General features: G+C 45.6%; 2 protein-coding genes across 9 annotated transcripts; one reads left to right on the top strand and one right to left on the bottom strand.

Moving 5' to 3' along the window:
- Positions 1-1,515: 1,515 nt before the first annotated feature.
- Positions 1,516-15,363, top strand: Khc-73 (Kinesin heavy chain 73). Of its 8 annotated transcripts, XM_033378905.1 has the most exons (20): positions 1,516-1,667; positions 2,440-2,678; positions 5,237-5,324; positions 5,433-5,596; positions 5,658-6,174; positions 6,242-6,818; positions 6,878-7,450; positions 7,507-7,821; positions 7,939-7,980; positions 8,125-9,787; positions 9,848-9,993; positions 10,427-10,456; positions 10,841-10,943; positions 11,013-11,117; positions 12,049-12,069; positions 12,729-12,791; positions 12,882-13,292; positions 13,359-13,973; positions 14,031-14,345; positions 14,418-15,363. In XM_033378905.1, the coding sequence occupies exons 2-20, from the start codon at positions 2,624-2,626 to the stop codon at positions 14,483-14,485; spliced, it is 5,871 nt and encodes a 1,956-aa protein (XP_033234796.1). In that variant the 5' UTR covers positions 1,516-1,667; positions 2,440-2,623; the 3' UTR covers positions 14,486-15,363. The 8 variants fall into 8 exon arrangements, with proteins under 8 accessions (XP_033234796.1, XP_033234799.1, XP_033234797.1 ...); XM_033378908.1 differs by lacking the exon at positions 7,939-7,980; XM_033378906.1 differs by lacking the exon at positions 10,427-10,456 and having other exon boundaries at positions 10,817-10,943.
- A 2,804-nt stretch (positions 15,364-18,167) lies between these two features.
- Pgant1 (Polypeptide N-Acetylgalactosaminyltransferase 1) lies at positions 18,168-21,915 on the bottom strand. The gene is made up of 3 exons (XM_001361316.5): positions 20,573-21,915; positions 19,505-20,026; positions 18,168-19,445 (listed from the first exon to the last, which is right to left on the bottom strand). Exons 1-3 carry the CDS (start codon positions 21,220-21,222, stop codon positions 18,824-18,826), a joined length of 1,794 nt encoding a protein of 597 aa, XP_001361353.1. The 5' UTR covers positions 21,223-21,915; the 3' UTR covers positions 18,168-18,823.
- Between the last annotated feature and the right edge of the window lie 2,801 nt (positions 21,916-24,716).

Raw genomic sequence — 24,716 nt, 5'->3', positions numbered from 1 at the left:
AGGGCTAAATTATATTTTCTATTTATTTTGATGTAAAAATTGAGTTAAAGTTGAGTTGAATATTTACGGTAAATCGGTATTTCATCAAACCACTAACTTCAATTTTTAAAGGTAGCATAGCTTATCAATAGTGGTATTTTTTCGGGATTTTTTTAGGTCAAAATTGAACCGACGGTATATTTACGGTGTATCGGTATATAATGGTATATTATGTAAATTTCATCAATCTATTAAGTTCCATTTTCAGTGTTATATAGAAATCCAGTAAATGCAAGTATTTCGAATAGACCAATCATGTATAGAATTGATTCATCAATCGTACAAAATTGAGTGGGCATGGCTAAATGTTCCATATAGACAGTATTATTCAACGGAACAAAGAATATGAGGAATTTGAATTCGCCGCAGTTCGCTTTAGCAACAATGAGTCCCATTCCATACACAATGTTGCGGCAACATTTACTTGAAAATCGTTTTTTGGTCAAAATAAAATTTTTACAAGCAATTTAAAGAAGCAATCTTGTAAAAAATGTCTTCATCTATGGGATAAAGCTAAGTGGGCAAATCTATATAGCGATTCCCTGCAGTTTCGCTTTTGCAACAATGAGTCTCATTCCATACACAAATGTTGCTAATTTACCAGCAACACTGCCACTGTTTTTTTGTTGAATTATTTTGCTTAAACCTTGTTTTAGTCAAAATACAATAAAAGCAATTACTAAAAACTGACCAGTTAAGTAGAAAATTGATTCATTAATCGTATAAAATTATGTGGGCATAGATAAAGGCCCGGTTGACAACATTTAAATCCTTGTCGCTCACATTCAAAAAAGTTCGATTTGGCGCGCACCACTCGGTATATTTTTCAAGTGAGACCGTATATTTTGGTGCTGTTCTGAGGGTCATACTGTAAAAACTGATTTTCGCCGCGCTCCTAAATGGTATTTTTGTCATCTATTAATTTCATTTTCAATGTTATATAGAAATCCTATAAATGCAATTATTTCGAATAGGCCAGTCATGTATAGAATTGATTCATCAATTGTACAAAATTGAGTGGGCATGGCTAAATGTTCTATATAGATAGTATTATTCAACGGAATATCAAAAACGAGGAATATGTAATATAGAACTTGAATTCGTCAGTATATTAACGGTATATTTTTTAAATGAGGCGGTATGTTTCGGTCTATTTCTGAGGGTATATTTGATCGATAAATCTACTGGTCACACTGGCGGGTCATTGTAAAATTTTGCCCAAAAAAACGATAAACGTTTAAACCTTGTTTTAGCCAAAATACAATAAAAGCAAGCATTAAAAACTAACCAATTGTGTAGAAAATTTTTTCATTAATGGGCTAAAATTATGTGGGTACGGCTAAATGTTCTATATAGCTAATAATATTCAACGGAATATCAAAAACGAGGAATATGTAAAGCAGAGCTTGAATTCGTCAGTATTTTTACGGTATATTTTTTAAATGAAACCGTATGTTTCGGTATATTTCTGACGGTCGGACGGTATATTTTATCGATAAGTCTGCTGGTCACACTGGCCGGTCATTGTAAAATTTGCCCAAAAAACAAACGACGCGAAAAAAAAATGAAAACGCAATATAGAAAAACAAAATTAAAGTGAAATTAAACGCAACTACGTCGGATAACAGGTGCGGTAGCTAGTTGAACAATAGTCGAAGCGAACACAAGAAACGGCGCAGTGCTAAAGAAGTCTAGCTTCGGGAAAAAAGAGCCATAAAAATCGATTCTTCAAAGAAGTCACAGCACAGTCATACGCTGCGGGCAAGAATTTTCGCGCGGGCGGTGTACCCTGGATTGGTACCTGGCGTTACTTTTGCCTACAGCTCGCCAATTTAAAAGGGGCCTCGAAAAACTTTAGATCTAGCCATTGTGCGAGCGAGGGGAGAGAGTGGTGTGGAGGTCATCCCAACCTGTGCACTGTGTACTATGCACCTGTAATTGTGTGAGTTAGAGTGTGTGTGTTCATGTGCGAAAAGATAATTCTATTTGAGGGTACATTTATTTGTTTGCGAAACAAACGAACCTACAAATCGGACAGGACATTCGAATCATAATCTTAATTAACTAATTTTGGGCAAACATTTGAGTGTGCGGCGCGGCGCGCATATAAAGAACGTCAGCACACAACAGTGAAACGCATGTGTGTTGTGTGAATGTGTCTGTGCGCAGTAATAACAAAGCAGTGAATGACGAAAGTCAAGAATGAAAGGGAAATATGCCTCCCCCCCAGGCACAGGCAAAGGCAAACACACACACAGTCCACCCCCCGCATGACGTATATATGTATTGTTGGATGTGGGTCTGTCTGCGCGGCGCTAATTGAATAGCTCACACAATTTTGGCGCACTCCCCCCCTTCGCTAGTCCGCTTAGAGCCTTACAACTTCCACCTGCCTTATAGATTGCGTGCGCACGACTCCCCCGAGGACAACAAAACCAGCCAAAAATATCCATAATAAAGGAGACCCAACTCTGCCGTCCGTATAGTCCCCTCTGGCGTCGAACGGGGCCAAGTGAGTGGTGCATGAATCACTCCCTCGCCCGCATCAACATCCACATCCATCACCAGCTTCGAAGTCTTCACGATGTCAAGTGATAAGATCAAAGTTGCTGTAAGGGTGCGACCCTTCAATCGCCGCGGTAAGTACATTTTCCCTTGGCCATAATCCTCCATCTGTGATTAGCTCTGCGGGAGCTGCTGTACCAGTAAAGCCGTAGCAGTATCCCCACAACTCAGCTCCCTTGCAATGAACAATGCCCCATGTACTGGGGCTGCAGTGCCACACAGTCAATGCTCCTCTCTTCTCTAAATCAATAATGCAAACAGGCACCAGCCAGCAGCCAGCAGTAAGGGTCGGTTTTTTTAGGCTAACAAAATTTACATGGCTCTTTGGCGTTTCCTTTGAATTTCGGTTTCGTTTTCGTTTTTCCTCCACTGCTGCGACAGCAAATTTTTTATTTTATACCAGAGAGGCGCAGCGGACTACCTACGGCCCCGAGCCCTGGGCCCTGGCCTGTCAGCAGCCTGTGTGACTTACAGCGATTTTCGTTTCGTTTCCAGCTAATTTTGTGTGTCTCCCATTGCAGCGGTGAAGTGTTGCAAGTGCAAAAACAACCAACGGCAACAGCAACACCAACAACAGTGTCAGTCAGCATTTCCAATGTCAACGCCGATCATTCATTTGGCTTATCCATGACTCACACGGGGCGAAAGCGGAAATGAAGGAAGAAACTGTTGGGGACGGGCAGGCACAGGCACAGCCAAAGGCATGGCATAGGCAGAGGCAGAAGCAGACACAGTGTGGGGCAAGGTTCACTTGGATTCTCGCATGAATAGGGACTTATTGATTGGATGCCAAAAGTGCTTGAATGGCGGCAGAGTTTCCCCGCCCGTTGATAATGTTTTTATTAATTTCATGGTTAGTTTTCCTGCTCTCCGCTTCCCTGTCATGTCGCTCGCTTGTTATTCGGGTTGATTAGGTATCGTTGTGTGACTGTATGCGGGAATCGTAGTCACCAGAATGTCTGCGATAAGCAGTGCAGAAATGTTATCTCAGCTGATAAACGTGTGACTGGTGGATGTTCCACATGAAGTGTGCGAGCCCGTAATACAGCCATTAGTCAATCTTTGGCATCGTATTTGGGCCATGTCCGAAGCTGGTGACCCCTCCTGCAGGGGCCAGCAAAGCGTAAAACGAAAGCAAACGCAAACGCAAAGACACCAGCACACACACAATCAAAGCCAATGGCAAAGACCGATTCAAACGAGTCAAAATGAAGTCACAGCTCTGACCAACGCAGAGTGGAGCAGAGTTACTACCAAAAAGCTTAACCTGTTTTGAACCGTGCCAATGTCTGTGAATGTGAGTGTGCATGTGTGTGTCTGTGTGTGTGGATGTTTGGATGTTAATTTCAACATTGGATGGACAATAGCCAAACAACGGTCAACGGCAAGAGAAAACTTTATCATCATCGAGACAACTTTAAGGTTATAAACAGAGAGACGACAGACAGACAGTCAGGCTGTTACCGAAACTCAACTGACCAGAACTACGTGTAGCCGTACAAATGAGAGACCATCAAATAATTTATGACACGCCTCCGTTACGTTCGTTACGGGGCAGACGGTAAACGGCAAAAGGCAAACGGCAATTGCTGAGATATTCTATATGCTACATATAGTATGTATATGTATATATAGTATTATTTAATGTGTTACTCACAGGTCGAGTCCTTTGTGGCTCTCATTTCCATGTCTTGTCACGTTCTGGGCTCAGTGTCGTTTTGTAATGTAAACCGGAGCGGAAGTACCAAAGGCCAGGCCACGCCAGGACGTGTGTATGTAGATACAAATGTGTGCAGCACATGTGAGTGTGTGGGCTAGAAATGTGTCTGCCTGTCTGGGCACGGCTTTGATGGTACGGCTATGTTTTGCTTTGTTTGTTTTGGCATTTGCTCTCTGCCATTTCGAATCGTTCTCGACTGGAAGAAGCATGCGAAGGACATGATGAGGCATCACAGTTGAAATATTTCAACAATTTATTAGCTGGAATGTACATACTTCTTTGGCTGGGGAATGTGCAGTAAAAAGTCATTTCTATCCCCCATATTTTAGACAGAATTACTTCATAAAAGAGAGCTGTCAAGGGCATCCATAGTTTGTCTTAGGGAATATCTAATAGTATCGTGGTTTTATTGTTGCTGTAGTATTTATAACGCCGAATGGTTGGGCAACTGTTTTTCTGCTTTTTTATTCGAGCTTTGTTTACAATCATTTGAAAGGTTCTGTTCTCCTCCATTGAGTTTTTGTTGTGTGTGGCATTGGACGTATTCCACACCACACTCACTTATCGCCTCCCTCTCTCTTTCTCTCTCTCTCGGGTGCCCCTTTTTGTGAATTCATTTTCGCACTTATGTACGAATCCCCCAACATGATATAAAATGTATTCGTAGAGAAATGTGTGCGCTATATATGTACATATATGTAAGTACCTACATACATATGTGGGGTGCAGCGAAAATATAAAATGAAATTGTTTTGCCATTTTGAACTTGTTATCACCCCACGGAGAGAAGAATAACGGGGGTATTATCTCAATTTTACACACAATTCACAACGAATATAGGGTATTTATAGTATAGTTTGTAGTATGTATTCCGGAACGAGATTCATTGAAAGTCTTTGACTCTACTTGCAGAAATCGAATTGGGTACAAAATGTATCGTGGAAATGGAAAAACAACAGACGATATTGCAGAATCCACCACCATTGGAAAAAATCGAAAGGTAAAATATACCAATAAAACTTTATCAGGCATGCTATAATAATGTCACGATATCACAAATACAGTGTATCTATGATTAATGATCTTTTGATTCACAATCTAAAAACAGAAAACAACCAAAGACATTTGCATTCGATCACTGCTTCTACTCGTTGAACCCGGAGGATGACAACTTCGCGTCCCAGGAGACGGTGTTCGATTGCGTGGGACGTGACATACTGGACAATGCATTCCAGGGCTATAATGCGTGCATATTCGCGTATGGCCAGACAGGTAGGGCGGCCAGGGCCAGTAGTTGGCAAGAAGATGATTCACCAATTGGTTATTCTTGCAGGGTCCGGCAAGTCCTATACGATGATGGGCTCTCAGGAGAACAAGGGCATTATACCGCGCCTGTGTGATAAGCTCTTCTCGGCCATTGCCAACAAGTCAACGCCCGAGCTGATGTACAAAGTGGAGGTCTCCTACATGGAGATCTACAACGAGAAGGTCCACGATCTGCTCGACCCGAAGCCAAACAAACAGTCGCTCAAAGTGCGCGAACACAACGTGATGGGTCCCTATGTCGATGGTTTGTCGCAGCTGGCCGTGGCATCCTACCAGGACATCGATAACCTCATGACCGAGGGCAACAAATCCCGGACGGTGGCGGCCACCAACATGAATGCCGAGTCGTCGCGCTCCCATGCCGTCTTCTCGGTGGTGCTCACCCAGATACTCACGGATCAGGCAACGGGCGTCAGCGGGGAGAAGGTTTCGCGGATGTCTCTCGTAGACTTGGCTGGCTCCGAGCGTGCCGTGAAGACGGGCGCTGTCGGCGATCGTCTCAAGGAGGGCTCCAACATAAACAAGTGGGTGAAAAGTTGTCAAGAATCTTGTTTTAGACCTCAATTGATATCATCTTTATACCTCTTGCAGATCTCTGACCACGCTGGGCCTGGTCATCTCCAAGCTGGCCGATCAGACCAATGGCAAGCGGAATGGAAACGACAAATTTGTGCCCTATCGGGACTCTGTGCTCACCTGGCTGCTGAAGGACAATCTGGGCGGCAACTCCAGGACCGTAATGGTGGCCACAATCTCACCGTCGGCGGACAACTACGAGGAGACGTTGTCCACGCTGCGCTATGCGGATCGGGCCAAGCGCATCGTCAACCACGCCGTGGTCAACGAAGATCCCAATGCCCGGATCATTCGGGAGCTGCGACACGAGGTGGAGACGCTGAGGAGCATGCTGAAGCACGCCACGGGATCGCCGGTGGGCGATGTGCAGGATAAACTGGCCGAGAGCGAGAATCTAATGAAGCAGATCTCGCAGACGTGGGAGGAGAAGTTGGTCAAGACGGAGCGCATCCAGAACGAGCGACAGCAGGCCCTGGAGAAAATGGGCATCAGTGTGCAGGCCAGCGGCATCAAGGTGGAGAAGAACAAGTACTATTTGGTCAATTTGAATGCGGATCCGTCCCTCAACGAGCTGCTGGTCTACTACCTAAAGGTAAATGGTACTCAAATGCTTTGCAGAACCGATCTAACCGATGCTTTCTTTATGCTCAGGAACGGACGCTGATTGGCGGTCGCAGCATTAGCGGACAACAGCCCGATATACAGCTCTCTGGGCTGGGCATTCAACCGGAGCATTGTGTGATCACCATTGAGGACAGCGGACTGTATATGGAGCCAGTTCAGGGAGCGCGTTGTTTCGTGAACGGATCTGCGGCCGTGGAGAAGACTCCGCTACAGAACGGCGATCGCATCCTGTGGGGCAATCATCATTTCTTCCGCGTCAACTCTCCAAAGAGCAACAACACGAGCATGAGCGCCTCGGAGCCGCAGACGCCGGCCCAGCTGATCGACTACAACTTTGCGCGCGACGAGATTATGCAGAACGAGCTGAGCAATGACCCCATTCAGACGGCCATTGCTCGCCTGGAGCGCCAGCACGAGGAAGATAAGCAGGTGGCGCTGGAGAAGCAGCGGCAGGAGTACGAGCGCCAGTTCCAGCAACTGCGCAACATTCTCTCGCCCAGCACACCCTATGCCCCATATGCCCCCTACGATCCGCTGCGCATGGGCAAGATAACCCCGAATACTCCGACCTCCCAGATGCGGGTCGAAAAGTGGGCACAGGTAAGCCAGGCGCCAAGGCTGATGTATGACTTGGATAATCCTTGAATCTTTTTCAGGAGCGCGATGAAATGTTCCGACGTTCGCTGGGGCAGCTGAAAACGGACATCATGCGAGCCAATTCCCTGGTGCAAGAGGCCAACTTCCTGGCCGAGGAAATGGAGAAGAAGACCAAATTCTCGGTCACCCTGCAAATACCGCCGGCCAATCTGAGTCCCAACAGGCGACGGGGGGCCTTTGTTAGCGAGCCCGCGATTCTGGTGAAGCGCACAAATTCCGGCAGCCAGATATGGACGATGGAGAAGCTGGAGAACAAACTGATCGACATGCGAGAGATGTACCAGGAGCACAAGGAGCGCGTGCTCAACGGATTGGTATGTTGAATTAGCTCTACTCTCCATCCATCTCTCGCTCCGTGTGCTCTGTACTAACCATTTACCATTTATAATTGTATCGATTCACACACGCATTCAATTAACCCCTGAATACAGCCCCTTGTAGAGCAATTCTCAGACGATGAATACGATGACAAGGTAATTAAGACACGACACCCCCACACCCCTAGATCACCCGTAAACAAGAACACCACACACACACACCGTTCTAAAAACTATTTGGCAGTGAAATTGTGTGATTGCGACACGAAATCGAATTATTATTTGCTCTGCCTTTTGTAGGACGATGACAATGCCAAGCCGCAGGACCCGTTCTACGAGTCGCAGGAGAACCACAATCTCATTGGCGTGGCCAACATATTCCTGGAGGTGCTCTTCCACGACGTCAAGCTGGACTACCACACGCCCATCATCAGCCAGCAGGGTGAGGTGGCAGGACGCCTGCAGGTGGAGGTGGAGCGCATAGCCGGCCAGATGCCGCAGGACCGCATGTGCGAGTCGGTCTCGGAGTCCTCGGAGAACTCGCGCGACGAGTACGATGACCCTGTCGATCCCTCCTCCAACCAGATCACGTGTCGAGTCACCATCAAGTGCGCCACGGGCCTGCCCCTGTCCCTCTCCAACTTTGTGTTCTGCCAGTACACGTTTTGGGGCCACCAGGAGATGGTGGTGCCCGTGATCAATGCCGAGTCCACGGCCCACGATCAGAATATGGTATTCAAGTTCGAGCACACAAACGACTTTACGGTCACCATCAACGAGGAGTTCCTCGAGCACTGCATCGAGGGAGCCCTGTCGATTGAGGTCTGGGGCCATCGCAGTGCCGGATTCTCCAGGACCAAGGGCTGGGAGGTGGAGCAGCAGCAGGCCAAGGCCCGTTCCCTGGTCGACCGCTGGGCGGAGCTTTCGCGCAAAATCGAGCTCTGGGTGGAGATCCACGAGCTGAACGACAGCGGCGAGTACTCGCCCGTGGAAGTGACCAATCGCAACGAGGTTCTGACCGGTGGCATCTACCAGCTGCGCCAGGGTCAGCAGCGACGGGTCAATGTGCGCGTGAAGCCTGTCCAAAACTCGGGAACGCTGCCCATCATCTGCCAGTCGATTGTGAACGTGGCTATTGGTAGTGTGACGGTTCGCTCGCGGCTGCAGCGGCCACTCGACTCCTACCAGGAGGAAGATCTCACCGTCTTGCGTGAGAAGTGGAGCGAGGCGCTGGGACGCCGTCGCCAGTACCTGGACCAGCAGATCCAGATGCTGATCAAGAAGGAGGAGAAGAACGAGCAGGAGCGGGAGCGGGAGCTGAGCCTGGTGCATCAGTGGGTCTCCCTGACGGAGGAACGAAACGCAGTGCTGGTGCCGGCTCCCGGCTCGGGCATACCGGGAGCCCCTGCTTCCTGGGAGCCGCCATCTGGCATGGAGCCGCATGTGCCCGTGCTCTTCTTAAACCTCAACGGCGACGACCTTTCCGCCCAGAACACCAACGACGAGCTCTCCATTGCGGGCATCAATTCCATTCTCTCCAAGGAGCACGGCCACAAATTCTACACGCTGCAGATCCTGCAGCATCTGGACAAGGACGTGTGCTGTGTGGCCAGCTGGGACTCGTCCATGCACGACAGCCAGGCCCTCAACCGCGTCACTGAGGCCAACGAACGTGTCTATCTCATTCTGCGCACCACAGTGCGTCTCTCGCATCCTGCCCCCATGGATCTGGTGCTGCGGAAGCGCCTCAGCATCAACATCAAGAAAGGACAGACGCTGACGGATCGCCTCAAGAAGTTCCGACTTGTGCGGGGCGAGAACGCCATTTGGCAGAGTGGCGTTACCTACGAGGTGGTCTCCAACATTCCGAAGGCCTCCGAAGAGCTCGAGGATCGCGAGTCGCTCGCCCAGCTAGCGGCCAGCGGGGACGATTGCTCGGCCAGCGATGGCGAGACCTACATAGGTGAGACCAATCAATTATACCTAGTCAGCATAACCAGCCCTCTATCCTCCAATTTTGCAGAGAAATACACGCGGGGCGTTTCGGCAGTGGAGAGCATTTTGACCCTGGACCGGCTGCGGCAGAATGTGGCTGTCAAGGAACTGGAGACGGCCCATGGCCAGCCGCTGTCCATGCGCAAGACCGTCAGTGTGCCGAACTTCTCGCAGGTAAGGCCATGTCCGCATCCCGCCCATCATTCTATTCAGCTTCTGCTGCTGCTGCGCTGTTTCATCATGTCGTCGCTGCCGTTGCTGCCGCCTTACGCTTCCACTTCCACTTACACTCACTCACTCACTCACTCACTCACTTGCCACACTCGCCACGTGCTAAATTAACCAAAAACATTTGACTAAAACGCAAATTCTTTCTCTTTTCACATTCTTCTATGCGCTTTCACCAAAACTAACCCAAAAAACCAAAAATAATTATGATTAACCACCAAAAACAAAAACCAAATACCAAATACCAAATTCAAATTCGGCGCGCACTTTTTTCTGATATCTGTGTGTATGTGCGTGCGTGTGTATTGGTACTATCTCTGCCTTTATGTCTGTGATGTGTATGTGTGCTATGCCCAAACGCTTCCCACTGCGCACATAGGCGGTCAAAGACACCACCAATACCGGGAGTGTAAGTAACTTGTATCCACTTTTTCCACTTCACCTCTTCCTCTATCCTGTGTGCCATCATCCTGAGCACCCACTACCGTAAATGTGCTTTTTGTAGACGTTGTCTTCTTCTGTTCTTCTGTTCCGTTCCTCTTTCACCTCTTGAATCTTTCAACTGGGTTCCAAAACTCTCTCTCTCTCTCTCTGCGCTCTTCAGTTTGCCATTTTTGTAAAGTTTATCGTCATTTTTGATTTTGATTTTTATTTTCATTTTCATTTTGGTTTCTTTTTTGTTTTTAATTAATTTGTTTCATCATACTGAATAACATTTGTTGTAAAAAAACAAAAAAAAAACGTTTGCATATGAAATTTATGATGCAAGAAACTCATGAATAAACTCACGCAGATCATGCGCTTCGATGCGTCGATGGAGTCGCTGCTGAATGTGGGACGATCCGAGTCCTTTGCCGATCTCAACAACAGTGCCCTGGGCAATAAGTTTACGCCAGGTGAGCCCAAGCATAGCATTCAAGCACTCTTTAGATCATTGGAAACTAACCCAATTCTTTCGATTGCAGTTCACAGCGGAGGGGGAGGATCCGGCAACGGAGTCATACGCAACCGGCACAGCTTCGGCGGCAAGGGCAGCAGCGAGGATTCGCCTGGAAAAGCCTTCGGCATTGGTGGGTATTGTGTGCAAGAAATTGATTTGTCTGAATCCACCGACTACCACACCATAATGACACCTTTTGAACAATCTTTCGAAAAACAATGTTTACGTACTTTAATCCATATAATCGAATTTTATATCCACTATATATCCACTTAATATGTACTGCATATTCAATAAGTAATAAGTAAAATGTGCATATGCTTATGCGAAACGCAGCGTGCGACCTAGTTGCAGGCGTGCTCTAGAGCAAGGGATTTATCTTTGTTTGAACTTCGATTGAACTACCTATCGACTACCTATATAATCCGTAATTTTGGAAACTCCTAGTTCTCCTTCTCCGTATATACAAACTGTTAACTGTTACGTTACTTGTAGTAGTACTTGACTTGAACTAGTATTTAGTAAAAATCAAATCATACTATCCCACTGGCAACAAGATAAATCCTTTACCGAATGATTCTGTGCTCCCCCGCACACCGCATCGAACCGGTTTTTGTTATGCCTGCTTATGCTTTCCTGCCTCCTGCCAAAGAGCAACTTCTTAATTCTGCGAATTCTCGCATTGCATTGCTTTGTCACAACTTCTGAATCGTAATTGTTTGCTTTTTGCTTCGATGCAACACCTGCAGCAGCAATAGCAACATTAATAGCAACAGATCAACAGCAATAGCATCAACTCGATCTGAAGAGTCGAGCAATTCTTATTATTGACGCACCCGACTGTTCTTTCTGTTCTTTCCTGCCACATTTCATTGCTTATCATATAAATTGACATGCATACGACGAGTACACGAGCCCCAAAGCCATCCATCCAGAATCCAGTCCACATTGCTTCTCCTCTCTTCTCTTCTCGTATTTATCGTATGGTTTCTCACTTTGTCAAATTCTTTTCTGTGTCTCCAATCTATATCGTAATATAAATGAAATTCCACGGCCAACAGGCTCTATATCTCTGCTGTCAGGTAAAGGCCGTACTTATGCCCAAATCAAATCCAAAGTGTATTCTTGACTGATGTTCATTGTTAGATTGTTAGTTGAGTTGAGTTTGAGTTTAAGTTTCAGTTTCAGTTTGTCTGTCTTCACGCCCATCCACACAGACACAGACATCGCCACGGAAACACCTACCACCTCATACCCATCCATGGACATAAGCCTATTATTTCAGTCCAAGAGGGGAGGTTGGGAGTCCCAGTTCATATTTAGTCCATGTTTAAATGTAGTTTTGTGTTAGTGTTCGCTTGCTCCTTCTTTCAATCATACCATACCCCCACAAGACTCTCTCTACCATTCAATCACTCGTGCCATTGTCGTCACCACCAGTTCTACATGCATCAAACACTTGGTCATTCCATTCCAGCCAACCCACGCAATCTGGCGCTCACAGCACACTGCCACTCAGCAGCCACGCACACCGCACGAGATTTGAGCACGAACCGCGTATCTGTAGCAATTTACACTCTTATCCTAGATCCTAGAGCAATCATTATCTTTGTTAGTGTTCCTCGAGGTGCGAGCTAGTCGCAGCTCGGGCTAGAGTGATCAGTCATCGAAGTCTGTATATTGCATTGTAACTAAACATTAAACATACCCATTATCTTCCCCGCCCCAATGTGGAATGCAGCGCGTCCAACGTTTTTGAATCTCAATTTGAACTTGAACACATTGAGAATTGCGCCAACGAAACGTATGTGGTTTGTCTAGCTCTAGCTCTAGCACTGTTCTCGCAGAGAATCGTAGAGATTGCTAATCTATCTTGAATGTCTTGTGTCCACAGCATCGCCAGCCACCAGCAAGCTGCTGGGCATGCGTATGACCACGCTGCATGAGGAGCCCCTGGGTGGACATCGATCGCTCGACGAGGAGCCCGAGGACAGCTACAGCGACTCGGAATATGCCGCAGAGTATGAGCAGGAGCGCCAGCAGAACAGGAGCCTGGCCACGCGGTCACGCCTCACGTCGTCCAAGACCATGGACTCGTTCATGGATGTCAGCAGCCACTCGAGCAACAACTACTTGAGCTACACGTCGAGCGCCAATGCGAATATGAAGCACTTGACAGGCCTGGCCACGCTCAGCATGAGCTCGTCCACCAGCAGTGGCTATGGCTCCCAGGCCGTTTCCTGTAATAATCTGAGCAACGAGGACATAACTTCCATGCGTTCCATGAGCATTGACGAGACTCCAGGTAAATCCAGATGGAAAACAAATCTGAATAACAACAATCATCTCATCTTTTCCTACTATCCTACAGATTTGGATCGCGTCAATTCCAACTCGCCACCAAACCGTCAGGCTCGAGTCAACCCCTTCCTCAAGGACATGCCTAAAGCCAAAACACAAGAGAAAGTCGAGCCCCAAGCTAAGACGCTGCAGGAGGCGTTCACACACCCCCTGGAGCAGCCAGAGTCGAAGGAAGCCGGCCAAAGTGATGATGAGTGCGAGCAGGTGCCCAAAAATAAAATAAACAACAACAACAACGATAGCATTATCAAGGAGGAGCCACAGCATGCGCCCGAGGAAGAACTTCAGGAGGTAGTGGAAGATGAGTCAGAGCAGAGACAGGAACTTTCCACAGACAATCAGAACGGCAATCAATCGCTGGACGAGGCCACACACAACATTTCAGAGCAGAACCTTGAGGGCGATGGCATCGTCAGAGAAGAACTGCCGGCTGGCAAAGTGATGCGGCGCAAAAAGTCCAATACGCAGCCACCGAACAACATTGGCAATAGCAACAATAACAATAACAACAGCAACAGCACGAGCCAAACGGCACGCATCAACCAGCGTGCCTCGGTGGCTAAAATGGAAGGCCTGGCAGCGCACATGGACCCCAGCATTATGTCCAGCAGCACAGAAGTCGAGGGTAAGCATTCGAATTCAATCGCTAACTCGACTATTCATGTGGCACGTACTTTTGCAGACGATGGCAAGGATGTGGTGCATCTGACGCTGCCCGATTGGATTGTGGTGGGTGAGTCGGTGCTGATCCGCCCGTCCAACGCCAGCGGCGTCATACGGTATGTGGGAACGACACACTTTCAGGCTGGAGCCTGGGTTGGTGTGGAACTGGACACGCCTACAGGCAAAAACGATGGCACCATGGAGGGCATACAGTATTTCCAGTGCAAGCCAAAGTACGGCAAGTTTGTGCGACCTGACAAGCTGCAGCTGGACAAGCGCGGCAAGGCGATGAGAGCCTACAAAGCCGCCGAGAAGAGCAACAGCATCAGCAAAGGTGAGTCGTGGATAACATTGGATTGAGGCAGTTTTTAATTTATGGTTTTTGGTTCGCCTTCGCCCCGTTTAGAAATGAGCAGCTCGATGACACGCTCCAAGAGCCGCGGCGACTCGCTAAATGTGTCGGCGCGCAAATGATCGTACCCAAAGTGTTCGCATCAGCTGCAGCGTTGGACTAATTGCAGACAATCGACGCTGGTCACAGGCGCTCTCAGCCAGCCAACGACCTGCCACAGATTGCGTGCAACCAGCAGCGCTGCAGATGCGAACAGTCATGGCAAAAAGTGCTATGCCAATCGACGCTCGACGGCCTTCTAAGGCTGCCAACCAACAATGACAAACGATGACGGATAATGCCGATAACGGAGATGATGACAAGGTCGTCCAGCAACGAACAATGCGGAGCATAATCCATATGCCAACCATTTACTAGCTTACTTAACTATTCTCTCACCACGCCGCAAATGAAATGCCGTACACTTAACCCCCGCGCTTCTCTAAGTAGTTTAAGGCGGTGTCTACAGCAGAACAGAACTAAATACTAATCTAGCTAAACTAAACTAAGCCAGGCAGGGCGTTCGCGTTTGCGTTCGCATTCGCATTAGCGTTCGAGTAGTTGCAATACCACGAGCACTTGGGCACGAGCAAAATCTAAATGTGTAGCGTATTTTTCGAGTAATGTATGTGTAAATTGTGTAATATCTTCAGATTCCACTGTTTTGTTTATCGTTTTGGGTTCTGTGTTCGTGTAGTAAATTTATGTCGTTTATTGCTCGTCTCGTCGATTTTTCGATGGAGCGCGTTTGATTATGATTATTATCGATTGATATACTATACATATTTTTGTAATGGTCCTTTGCCTTTAGTTTAGTTCAATTGTTTTTATGTCGATGTGACTTGGTTTATGATGAGCTTATATTTTTAATTGTTATTGACTATATATATATATGTATATCAAATTTATCAGATCATTTGTATATATTTATAACTTTAAGATCATGCAATATTTTCTTGTATACACGTATATTCTACTTCCTTTCCTATTTCCCGAGCTCACATTCTGTTAAGCGCATTTATATACAGAACAGACTACCGGATTACAATGTTAGTAATAATTAAAGCGACATATTCTATAATGCTGCGTCGCTGTTGTCGCGAGGCATCGTAAGTTGGATCCCATCTTTGATCTTAGTCGCCGATTAAGAAGCTTCGCACTGACGTAGTAAATACATGTGTAAATTGTATTATTTTGATGTGATGTATTTATAATTTCCTCTTTATATACATATACATATACATATACATATATATGAATAAAATTGATTTTATCATATATGTACCTTATAATTTTATGATTTTTCTTACGTTCTTACCTTATCCCGGTATGTGCAATATCCTAGGAGTTAGGAACTTTTCGTTGTACATATGTACGTACATATTTATCAATGTTGAAGGTTGTGCGACTATGTTTGTGAAGCGTTATTAAGTAACATTAACTGAACACCGAACACTGCGAACGAAGCTTGTGTTTGTCCAAGAAAGCAAGATGAAGTGAAGCAATAATTGCATTGAATATTCATTTTAATTTTAAGATAATCTATGTACGTAATACTTGTTCGTACAGACGAGGGATCAGTGAGTCGGAGGTGGGCCGGAGGTGGGCCTTCTCCCATTGGCACAGCATGGAAGAGTAGAAATTAAACCGGAAACGGCTAACCGCAGTAAACCGTAAACGTATCCATCCATCCATCCAACCAACCAACATCCAAGACACTCCAAACTGAGTCTGAGATAAATTGCAATTTAAAACACAATAACAAGCGATTTACACTTAGAAACCAAAGCGAAAGCAAAACCAAAACCAAACTGATACTAAAACCCAACAGGAATGCAGAGATGCTTGAGATCAAACATTGAAACATCCAACTGGAAAAACTACAGCCATTCATCCAGTAGTAAAAACATATACATAAGTATATAAACATATACATATACTATATAAATGCATGCATATACATTAGGTATATATTTTCGAAACTGTGTTTTCTACTTGCGTATAGACACTAACCATACTGTATGGTTAGTGGTATAGATGAGAGAATCAACTACACTACCAAAAAAATATACTTGAAAATACGTCCAAAATTAAAAATTCAAGAGAAGAGCAAGATACAACTCCAATATATGTATACTTACAATTACATGGATATTCATGAATATATACATACTATGATAAATATTTACCAATGATAATCCTAACGTACGAACTAAACTAAATCTTTGGCCAGCCAAAGTTGAGAGGCTCCTTGAGAAAGGGGTCTCGTCTCGTCTCGTCTCGTTTCGTCTAGTTTCGTCCGCTCCCAGACTACAGCCACTGAAGGGGCGAATGGGTGTATGTGTGTGCGATTCGTAGACGCCGCAGTTTTATTCTGTTGAACACTCTCCATATGGTTTAATTGTTGCACCCAGCCACGTGCCACATGAGTGTATGTACAATATGTACATAGTGGGGCATTAATACTGACAAAATCAATGAAAATTAATGCATTTAATAAGCGTAATTAACATTCAACTAGAGCTTGATTGAGTTAAATCCTTAAAACCTTAAAAGGATAGTAAATCGAAATCAGTAAATTAGCAGCACGCACACTCGGCTTTAGGTGTAAAATATATATCGAGATAGTTCAATAGTATAGAGTGCCATGCGCTTGCTTGATTATAATTATCATATAGAAAAGTAATACGTAGCCTTAGGGTAGCCGGAACGGACCGGAGTGGAGTCCCAGAGATCGATTGGCAATACTGACAAATTGAATCGTACCTTGAAGTTATTAAAGAACTAATCATATTTTTGTGCAATCCAGTGCTGCTCTCTCGCAATCGGCTCCCCAATAGATGAGCCAAATTGATTTGCAGTTGCATAGCAGAACAGAATGTTAGACACACACATATTATATGGGAAATAGCATATACTAGGATGGGGAACGGAGTCATACGATATACATACATAGCCTTCGAAACATGTTACAGATATGTAGATACTCGTAAGTTTGCGCACTCTTAGAGCTTTTAGCACGGTCAACGAAAAAACGTTATTATGAATCAATTGTAGCTCGATACCAGCAGCACGCGAATCCATCAACCGTTAAATAAATTAACCAAGAGTTGAACAAAAACGTTAATTACCAAAAAAAAAAAAAGAGTACATGCATATATGCTAACAATTGCTTTAATCATACTAAAAAGGCAGACAAAACAGGGCTAAAACCCACTTTTTGATGATGATGATGCATTTGTTTCTTTTGTTTTGTGTGTCAGGATGGATAATTATAACCGACATTAAGTTCATACACTCCACATGTAGTTTTAACAGTGCGGCTACTACAAAAAGTACACAAAACAAAACAAAATAGCACACAATAATGCGATCAAATTTCTGAAATTACAATTGTTTAAGTATTTTAAATTCAACGTCAGAAAAAGATTCAAAAAATAAAACACACGGTAATCAGCAAATTTGAACAATTTCAGCAAAAACCAAAAAGAGAATATGAATATGTACTTATATCTACTTATAAATACAAATATACAAACATGCAATGAATATATTGGAATCGAGTTGACTTTATTTCTGTACGCTGTCACAGCTGTTTCGTTCCCATCTTGTTGATGTTTGTGAAATACATCGGCGAGGTAGGGTAGCCTTGAACTCGGCCTCTGGCCTCTGGTGCTAGTTGTAACTGGTCCCATTTCCCCAAGGCTAACGCCTTTGACCTGGTGTATGGGTGCATAGGAAAACGAGGTCAAACGTTGAAGACCAAGTGGGTCTTCCACTTGGATTGGAAGTGTTTTATTTATGAAAACAAATGGCAAAAAAGGTATATTAGTAGATAAATGCTTAAAACACTTTTAGTTTACAGTTTACATAGTTGGTTATTCGAGGAGACTTTCGATGAAAGCGGATGATTCCCTTACGTCCGTTCTCTCTACATCCGTGGAATGCAATTGTTACACACTTTGCCATGCATCGCGTCGCTTTCATCGTTCCGTGATCACATTGCGATTATAATTATCGGTGAAGCATTTACATACTCGTAGGATGTACCGACGTTCTATTTTACAACTTGTTCTAATTATATTTATACACACAAAATACACAACACACATGTAATTGTTATGCCTATTAGATTTCTAGGTGACTTGTTTGTGTTTGATTCGCCGCTGCTTTTGATTTGTTTATATATATATTTCGATTTGCACTAGCTACCGATCCGGTGATCGGCGGACCTCTCAATGGTCGTGGTATACACGTACAGCGTATAGAAAATATATGATTCTAGAATTCGGTTATGTATTTACAAGTTGTTGGCTCTAATTCGAATTCGGGTCTGTGCTGCTCAGTCAGCGTTAGTCAGTTTCTCTCAGTTGGTTTGGTCCCGTCCCCATCGCAATCCCTGTCTTCCCAGTGCCACCTCCTCAGTGTTCGATGGTCCAACGTTGCGTCTCGCTGTTGGGGTCGCAAGGCGCCATCTGGGCATCGTCGACGGTCTTGAGGCCCTTGTGGTCGAGGCACATGCCCGTGTTGCTGTGGATCAGATGCTGGTGCTCGAATTTCCACTGCTCGTTAAATTCGTCGTTTTCCATGCACGGCACCATCACCACCCGGTATGGTGGTGAGTCGCTATGCTGGACTGTGGCGCAGCTGAGCTCGTTTCGCAGCACCTGCGAGTTGGTGAAAGAAAACAGCTGAGACTTTTGGAGCACCTTGCCGCACGGATAGAGGCCCACGTTGTAGGGCTTTTCGTTGTTCTGCAGCAAGTCATCAAGGCACAAGTTGGAACTGACAGATTTCACCTTGCCCCAACCCACAACATCCGCGTTGGGCACAAACTTTTCAGGGTAGATGTTCTTCAGGTACCACGCGAAACTCTTGCAGCGTAGCTTCTTCCGAAGCATCACTCGGTGGGTGACATCTCCGATGTCCGCATGGAACTTCAGATCGGGCCGGTTGAGGAAGAATATATTGATGAACTCATCCATCCACACCAAGGCCATGCGGGCCGTATTGATGCCGTGCGTGTCCCGGTCATTGGGGAATCTGTGAAGGAATTCAATTAAATTTGTTCTCAATATAGAAGCGGATGACTTTTGCCTTACTTGTAGGGATGGAAGTCGCGGAAGATGTGCCCCACTCGGGAGCAGGGAATCGTCTCAATGGTGCCCCCGCACTGCCAGATCCTGAACGACATTTCCAGGTTCTCGCCTCCCCAGCCGTCCATTTGCTCGTCATAGCTGCCCACCTCCCAGAAGTAACGGCGATCCATGGCAAACAGTCCCCCGGCCATGGTCGGACTGTAGGCTGGACAGATCTCTCGCTCCTGTTTACATTCGCGTCGCTGACGCTGCTTCTCCCGCTCCGGCAGATTGATCCAATCGAAGTGACCGTTCCACTGGAATCCGCCTACTTGGAAGGACTTGTAGCCGTTGGTGCTGTACTGAAAGTCATTGGCATCTATCACATCGATGATGGGCACCAAGACGCTCGTGCGAGACTCCTTGATCCGGTGCAGCAGCGGCTCACACCAGCCTACGTTTCCCTCGCAGTGGGCGTCGAGGAAGATGAGCACATCTCCTGTGGCGATGCGGGCTCCGGCCAAACGGGCGCGTATCAGTCCCAATCTAAACGGGAAATACCAAAACTTTCTTTAGCCAATCGATGTGCATTTTTGTTAACTGTGCTATGAAAAGAAGAAAACAATTTATTGGGTCATCGAGCCGCCTTCGAATCTTTGCCAAGCGGCAAGCCAGCACACTCCAACATCGCCAAGATAAACTTTGGGCGTACGAAGCTCAGGGGCAGCTACCCCGACCTCTCTTGTGGCACAGTGTAGTGTACGCAGAAACGACTGAGAGTTACAAAAAGTCAAGCCCAAAAACACACATAATCTTAACTTGACGAACTGGTTTTACGGTTGCCGTTTCGTTTCGTTTCTCCTCTTTCTGTGTTTGGTGTTTTTGGTTATTTGAGCTTTTGTCGGTTCTGACATTATGCTGTCTGCTAAAGAAGATGCTCCACCGCGTCTGACACGGCACTGGGCCACAAACTAGTTATTCAAATGATGGCAAGCCACGAGCGATTCGATAGCTGAATAGCCGAACTTTCCTAGCCGTAAGACAAACAATTTGTAAAATGGATTCACGGCCTTTCTCCGCTCAGCCACTCACCGATTCTTCAGGCGCAGCACCGTCACCTTGCCGGGGGGAGTGCGGGTGCGAATGTAGTAGTCCAGCTTTCCCCCCAGTTCGGGGTTGTCGCTGCCATCGTCCACAAGGATGATTTCCTTCAAGGCCTGCTGGTTGCAGGTGATTAGAGTGCTGTGCACGGTCCGCAGCAGCACGGAGTACGGTTCGTTGTAGAAAATGACGATCACGCTGGCAGTGGGCAGAGTACTGGAATCGAAGTGTTGTGCCAGGCACAAGGGGTTGCGGTGGTCACCCACACTGCGGTTGTAGGACAACTGCTCGCTCAGTTCCTCGTTTAGGGCGATCTTCTTGTAGATAGCGTCGCCGCGCTCCTTGGCTTTGCCAGACAGGTGCACTGATGCTCCCTGCTCGCCCAGGCCAATCTTCTGTTTTTCTAGGTCCAGCTGGATGCTCTGTTCATAGGGGGACACTGTGGCCGGTCGAGCGATTTCGTTCTCGCTCTCAGCGTATGCGTTGTATCTGTCTCGAGCGTGGCCCCGGATGGCGGCTGCTCGAACTGGAGGCGCTTCATCGCCGCTTGGCTGCTGCACCTTGCTGTACAGGATGAAGCACAGGGCTACCAGTATGAATATGATTAGTTTGCCATAAAAGGAACGAAACCGAGGCAGCATTCTGGTTGCTTTCTTGGTGGTTGTGGTTGTGGGTGTTGCTTTGGGGTTGAGGTAGCACTGGTCTGGTCACTTTCAATTGCAACGCCACAGACGCAGACGTGGCTGTGAATCCGTCTTCCTCGTCTCTGGCTAATGTTTCTCTCCTACACTATTAGCTTCATTTGTCACGGAGTCGAGTCGCTGGCGAAAATACACACTCACGGCGCACGGGCATTGGATTGCTATGCATATGTTTTTGTTCGTAGATCTGAATGGCTGTGCGCGAATGCGAATGAGAATAGGAATTCCAGTTTTTCCTCGTTTCTAGAAGCAGCGCTTATTGAATAGCGCCGCTCACCCGCTTTAGTGGCTTAAACTAGACTAAATGGAAATATTAATTCTAAGCGCGACGACCCCGACGTCCCTCGCCTTCCCATTTGTTGTTGTAAAACTGTTGGACGAGGGCGTCTTTCAGGCGTATTTTCATCACGTGATTGCACTATATCCCTTATTTCAAACTGTGGCGACACTTGTAAGCTTATTGTGCATTAATTTTTTTTTTGCTGCTATTTAAAAATTCAATTCGCGGGATGCAACAATTTTTGACACATGTTACTCGTTAATAGGTCGATAAAGAGGGTATGGAAAACAGGCAAAACGGCCCAGAAAACGCAACAAGTGCAAGGTAAAAGCCACCCCACTTGCTTAATATATCTTGAAAACAAAACGGCTTGTTTTCAAGGTATATTTTCCTCGCACGTGAGGTGAGGTTCGTACGAACCTTGCCATTTGCCTTGTCTGTTGTCGCCTGAGGTCCATACCGGTTTTTATAGCCCATGCAAAACTACGACTCATTTTTTCGATGCAGGAGGGAGCAGCAGTGTGGCCGTCTGAACTATAGAAATACCGCAAATATACCGATGAAAAAACGAACTTAGCCCACTTAGGCCCCCCTTTACGTAAAGAGGATAGCAACTGTGTTCCTGGAACTGGAAAATTTCGTTAAAATAGCTTTATAACGGAGACTTCGTCAGATGACAAACATGCCCTCAATTATATAATATCCTAGGGTACCTAATGTATCTCTTCCGGATTCTATCGTTGTAAATAATGTTTCGTTGTAAAATTTTACAATAGCGTTATATTCTATGCAAATTAAAAAGAAAATACCAGTATGTTTGAACAAAGACTATATAAATAGTAGTATACAATTATGTATATCAAGATAAGAGATATAAAAACAAAATAATACCAATTCTTAAATTTTTACGTGTATTCTCCCAAAAGTATGCTATGAAACACGCCTTGGCGGGCCGTTCAAACCAAAGATTCAGAATATGCATATGAAACTAATTTATTGTTCAATTAGGCGAAAAAAATAAGTTTTTTTGCATTTTCATGCCTTAGACTTTCGGTTGGTGCGAGGACATAAATCATAAATAAAGTTATCATGTGCCAGACACTTTTACTACCCACATTGCTGCCCAGTTGACAAAGCAATTATTTAAAAAAGCGGAAACTCATATCACTTAAAATGGTGCCTAGAGCGAGGCTGGAAGCGAAAGGGACTGACTGAGTGACTGACTACCTCGAAACTGTCACACTTGACACTTTTTCTGGCACTTAATGCACAAATTGCATGTTCATTTGTTGTTGAAACGAGACAAAATGGATTTCCTATTAAAAACCTGTTGCTACCTTTGACATGCAACACAGCGAGTCAGAGAGGTGAGCGTTGGGGCTGATGTTGCTTCTTTCGTTTCGTTTCTTTTCGTCGTTGCCGTTGCTTGTTAAAATTACATTTTTGTTATATCTAATTGACAAGTGGGGTGTATTCTCGACCCAACTTTCATTTTGTAATTCTGCGAAATGATGCCAACTATTCTTTCTGAGTGGAGCTCATTTGGATCTGGCTGTGATTAATTTCAGTAATTAACGTACGAATCTTTATTGCGAACGGTCGTCGCAGTTGGCTCTCCGGTCGCATATTTAATACGTTACGTATACGCATTGGTGACGCTGCGGGAGACGCAATGGGCCAAAGCAGCGGGCGGACGAGCAGCCGGCACAGCCACAAGCAAAAGTTCAAAGTGCTCTCCAGCCAGTAATTGGAGTTTCGGCGGGGTCCCAGAGAGCGAAAACATTTGTAGGAAGCTGAACCGCTGCACCGCTGAAAGGTGGCAACTGTTTTGCCAATCTTCGCTAAAACTCTTTTAATAGCTGTGAGCGACAAAAACTAGGAAACTAAATTACTTAGCCAGTTTGGAGAGGGTGGCATGGTGGCTGGGCCTTTGTTTTTTCGGTCCCCGACGAAAAACACCTCCAAAGCAGAAAGAGACCGACACAGAGAAAGACAGACAGGGAGAAGGGGTAGCGAGAGGCAACCAGACTTTGGAATTCCATTTCGTGTGTGACCTCAAAATACAAGTTTGTAAAAATGCATCAAGTCCGGCATTGAAACAGATTGGTTGCTTCGTTCGAGAAATTAACACCTCCTAAACCGAAACACACTTTATTACCACCGAAAATTATGCATTTTTAGCACATTCGTGAAATAGTTAATGCTAGAGGTCGAATTAGTTTGGTTTTATGAGTTATGAGCCGCAACCGGATCGAAAATCAGCCACCGTCAAGAGCCAGCAAATACGTTTGGGTAAACAGCAGAAGTGCTCGATAAATAATTAAAAAAATTACTCTATTGAATAATGAGTGGAGCTCCAAACGAGGCCTCATTAATACAATAAAAAAGGGTTAAAAACAACAAACGAAAAACAGTTTAACTGCTGCCAGACATTGTTCCACATGTGAGCCGACTGTGGTTAAGGCGCTCGCCATAATGGCTTCAGCCACAGAAATCTATTAATCTAAACGACCCTGAAGAAGGCACAAGCAGCTGAGAAATGGTCATCATCCGTCAATGCGAATGGGCAGTCGACAGCGTATAATAATAGAATTGGGATTGCAGTTGAGAAATGCTTGCCAGAGATTGCCAGATAGTGGATCATGGACCATGGTCTGGCCTGACCTGACTGTCTGATACTTTCGTTTCGCTCCGAAAGCCTTTTGCAAATGTCAAAAGGTGGAGCAATTGAACTGAACGATGGCATTGCATCGGGGGTTTCAACAGATCCGATTCAGATCCGATCTGATCACGGCTTCCCATGACAAACCAAACTGATGGACCTGGGAACCATAATGATGCGCACCCCAAACATGCGTATTTAAAGCCATGATTTATGATCCAGCTTACTCTATATTAAGCACAGATTTCTTTACCACTAAATTGAAAGTGAAAGATTTCGAAAATCCCGCCGGCGATGACAGTGTCAGACCATTGTATTGTATCACCCACTGGGGTGCTTGGGGTTCCGTTACCCAATCCCAATTCCAATCAGCACGCGTCAAAAGTGGCGCCAAAGTGACGAACCGAGCTATGATGCGGATCAAATATGCAAGTTGGCCCCAAATAAGCACAAATTATAACGCCTTTATGATGGTAGCCAGTTCGGGTTTGC

The sequence above is a fragment of the Drosophila pseudoobscura genome, chromosome 3, assembly GCF_009870125.1.
Source record: "Drosophila pseudoobscura strain MV-25-SWS-2005 chromosome 3, UCI_Dpse_MV25, whole genome shotgun sequence".
Taxonomy (NCBI): domain Eukaryota; kingdom Metazoa; phylum Arthropoda; class Insecta; order Diptera; family Drosophilidae; genus Drosophila; species Drosophila pseudoobscura.
The sequence above is the reverse complement of the archived record's forward strand: the minus strand, read 5'-3'. Positions and strand labels throughout refer to the sequence as shown.

Coding starts and splice junctions, on each gene's coding strand:
- Khc-73 (XM_033378905.1), top strand. CDS start 2,624: ATGTCAAGTGATAAGATCAAAGTTGCTGTAAGGGTGCGACCCTTCAAT. Junction 6,819..6,877: donor TGCTGGTCTACTACCTAAAG/GTAAATGGTACT, acceptor CTTTATGCTCAG/GAACGGACGCTGATTGGCGG. Junction 10,944..11,012: donor GGGCAATAAGTTTACGCCAG/GTGAGCCCAAGC, acceptor TTTCGATTGCAG/TTCACAGCGGAGGGGGAGGA.
- Pgant1 (XM_001361316.5), bottom strand. CDS start 21,222: ATGCTGCCTCGGTTTCGTTCCTTTTATGGCAAACTAATCATATTCATA. Junction 20,027..20,572: donor GTGCTGCGCCTGAAGAATCG/GTGAGTGGCTGA, acceptor TTTCCCGTTTAG/ATTGGGACTGATACGCGCCC. Junction 19,446..19,504: donor CGCGACTTCCATCCCTACAA/GTAAGGCAAAAG, acceptor ATTCCTTCACAG/ATTCCCCAATGACCGGGACA.